The 2,344-nt window shown below is 65.2% G+C and overlaps 1 protein-coding gene across 1 annotated transcript; it reads right to left on the reverse strand.

Annotated features, from left to right (window-relative positions):
• Positions 1-371: 371 nt before the first annotated feature.
• EMIHUDRAFT_122955 (hypothetical protein) lies at positions 372-1,761 on the reverse strand (the record flags this gene model as incomplete). Its single annotated transcript, XM_005785049.1, has 3 exons — positions 372-452; positions 1,193-1,294; positions 1,534-1,761. Coding segments are annotated over 3 exons (411 nt in total), but the record flags the coding sequence as incomplete, so codon positions are not given.
• Positions 1,762-2,344: the final 583 nt, after the last annotated feature.

The raw sequence follows: 2,344 nt of genomic DNA on the forward strand, positions 1-2,344 counted from the left end.
TCTTTTTCCGCCTCGCCGCCAAAGAAGACCGCCAGGGCCAGGGACACGCACGCGCGCTGGAGCACGGCAGCCGCACCCTCGCGGGGCATCGCCTCGGGGGGGGGGGGGGGAGCAGGCCGCGCTTCATTGATCAACCAACTAGCACTTGCATATTAAGGCACGAATCCATCGCCCGAGCGCGGCGCCTCGGGGAGAGGGAGCAGGCCGAGCGATCTGCCTGTGAGCTTCAATCCACCCTTCTCAAGAATAAGAAATACGGGTATGTGGCGTGGCAAGCCGAGCGCGCTGCCGGCGCGGCCGACGAGGCGCTGCACACGGAGTGTCTCCTGAACAAAGAACAAGACGAGGATGGGCGGCGGTGTTTCTTTTAATCAGGCCGTCTCCACGGCGAGCGCCACCTCGTCGTGCGCCCAGACGTTGTACGAGAGCGAGATGGGCGAGAGGGCGGTCACCTGTGCCCAGAAGGTTCCTGGAAGGTTCCTGGAAGGCTCCCGGAAGGCTCTCGGAAGGCTCGAGGTGGGCGAGAGGGCGGTCACCTGTTTGCAGCGGCCTGCCTCCTCCCTCGCCTCTCTTCATTTGTGTGTTGTCCGCCCAGGAGGGCGGTCGGGAGGTCAGGCACGTGGTGAAAGACAAACGGCGCGAGCAGCAGCACGTCGCCAGCCTGCAGCTCCACCGCCGTCGCCCCGTCGCTGCCGCCGCCCAACGACGTGCGGGGGGGGAGTTGCGTCCTGCGAGGGGAGGCGCGTGTTGGAAGAGGCACGACGCACCCCGCAAGGTGACGCAATGGGGAGGACACAGGGGGAGGTGTGGGGAGGTGTGGGGAGACATGGGGAGATACGGGGAGGTATGGGGAGATGAATCGAGCAGCCGCGCCTCCGAAAGTGCGGGTGCAGGTACGGGAAGGGCAGTAGCGCGTCTCCTGATCAAAGGTGAGGCGAGGCAAGGTAAGCTTCTCCACACACACGACGGTGGTGGGGCAAGGGCCAGGGCAGCCCTCGCGACTCCACGTCTAAAAGACTGGAGCCTCACGGCATTCAAAGTGCAGGGGTGGCTCTGCAGCACGGGCGTGTCGGTGTTTCGGTGCTTCGACGGCGAGCCTGTTATCGCAGAGGTGAGCAGGAAGGTCTTGCGCCTGATGGCGACAACTCCCTGGTCCATTCGACGGCGCGGGGAGGAGAGCGCGCGGGCGCACAAGAGTGCGCCCGTGCAGCTGGCAAAACGCGTTGTGCGACGCGTCATAGTGGTTGAAGGCGGTCACGCCGCCGCCGCCGAGCCAGACGTTCTCGGAGTGTACCTGACGCGAGTGACGAGCCGAGATTCGCCGAGATTTCCGAGATTCGCCAAGATTCGCCGAGAGTACAGCCAGACTTCTCTCCGAGTGCACCTGACGTGGCCGACACAGCTTCACCACATTGTGATGCCACCGGCGCCTCTAGCAGCCTCCAGAGTGGCTCGCGCCGTCTCGCCGCCAGCGTGGCCGGCAGAGCCGCCGACTAGACGCACGAGCGCGTCGACGTCGAGCCGAGTGCGCACGTGCTGGGCAGTGCGGCTGCTGTTCGACGCCGAGAAGTAGACCCATTCTCTGACCGGACAGGCCTCCGCGGCTGCAGCCTGCGCCTGCCACGCTGTGGCGGCGGCGGCGCTCTTGAGGATCGCGACCAGGTCCGCGGCGGTGGCGTTGGACCGCAGAGCAGGCGCGAGCCGGCGACGCTCAAAGCCCTTCACGTTGGCGAGCGGCTTCTTCTCCGAGTAGTAGACGACCTCGGGTTGGAGGCTCCGCTCGACGGCCGCGTCGAGGCGAGGCGCGGACGTTACGAGCGAGGCGGGTGTGAGCGTGGCACAGGCGCCACGCAGGAGGAGAAATGGCTGGGCCGCAGGCGAAGGGATGGTCGTGTTAAGGGCGTAGACGTCGTGTGGTCGTGAGGCCGAATGCCACCGGGCCCCACCACGATTCAGTAGCGGCAAACGCACGGAAATTTTGGTGAGTCGTCTCAGTCTCACGTGAATTCGTCCCTGTCTCACTCTCAGCGTCTCAGCGGTGTCTCAATAGATCCATCACTCCGTCTCACTTCCGTCTCACTTCCGTCTCTGACTGCCTTCTCGTCCGTCTCAGCGCGGCAGGCCCGAGAGTGCCGAGATTGCCCAAGATAACCCGTGCAACCTCATGAGGTGGTCGGGGCAGTGTGGCAGGCGCCCGAGAGTACCCGAGATCGCCCTCGTGATGTGGTCTGATGTGCAGTGGTCACCTCGGGGCAGTGGCAGGAGCCCAAGCACGCAACCTCGGCAATCTCGGGTATTCTCGGGCGCCTCCCACTGCCCGACCACATCACGACGTTGCACGGGT

The sequence above is a fragment of the Emiliania huxleyi genome (genome assembly GCF_000372725.1).
Source record: "Emiliania huxleyi CCMP1516 chromosome Unknown EMIHUscaffold_1640, whole genome shotgun sequence".
Lineage (NCBI taxonomy): Eukaryota > Haptophyta > Isochrysidales > Noelaerhabdaceae > Emiliania > Emiliania huxleyi.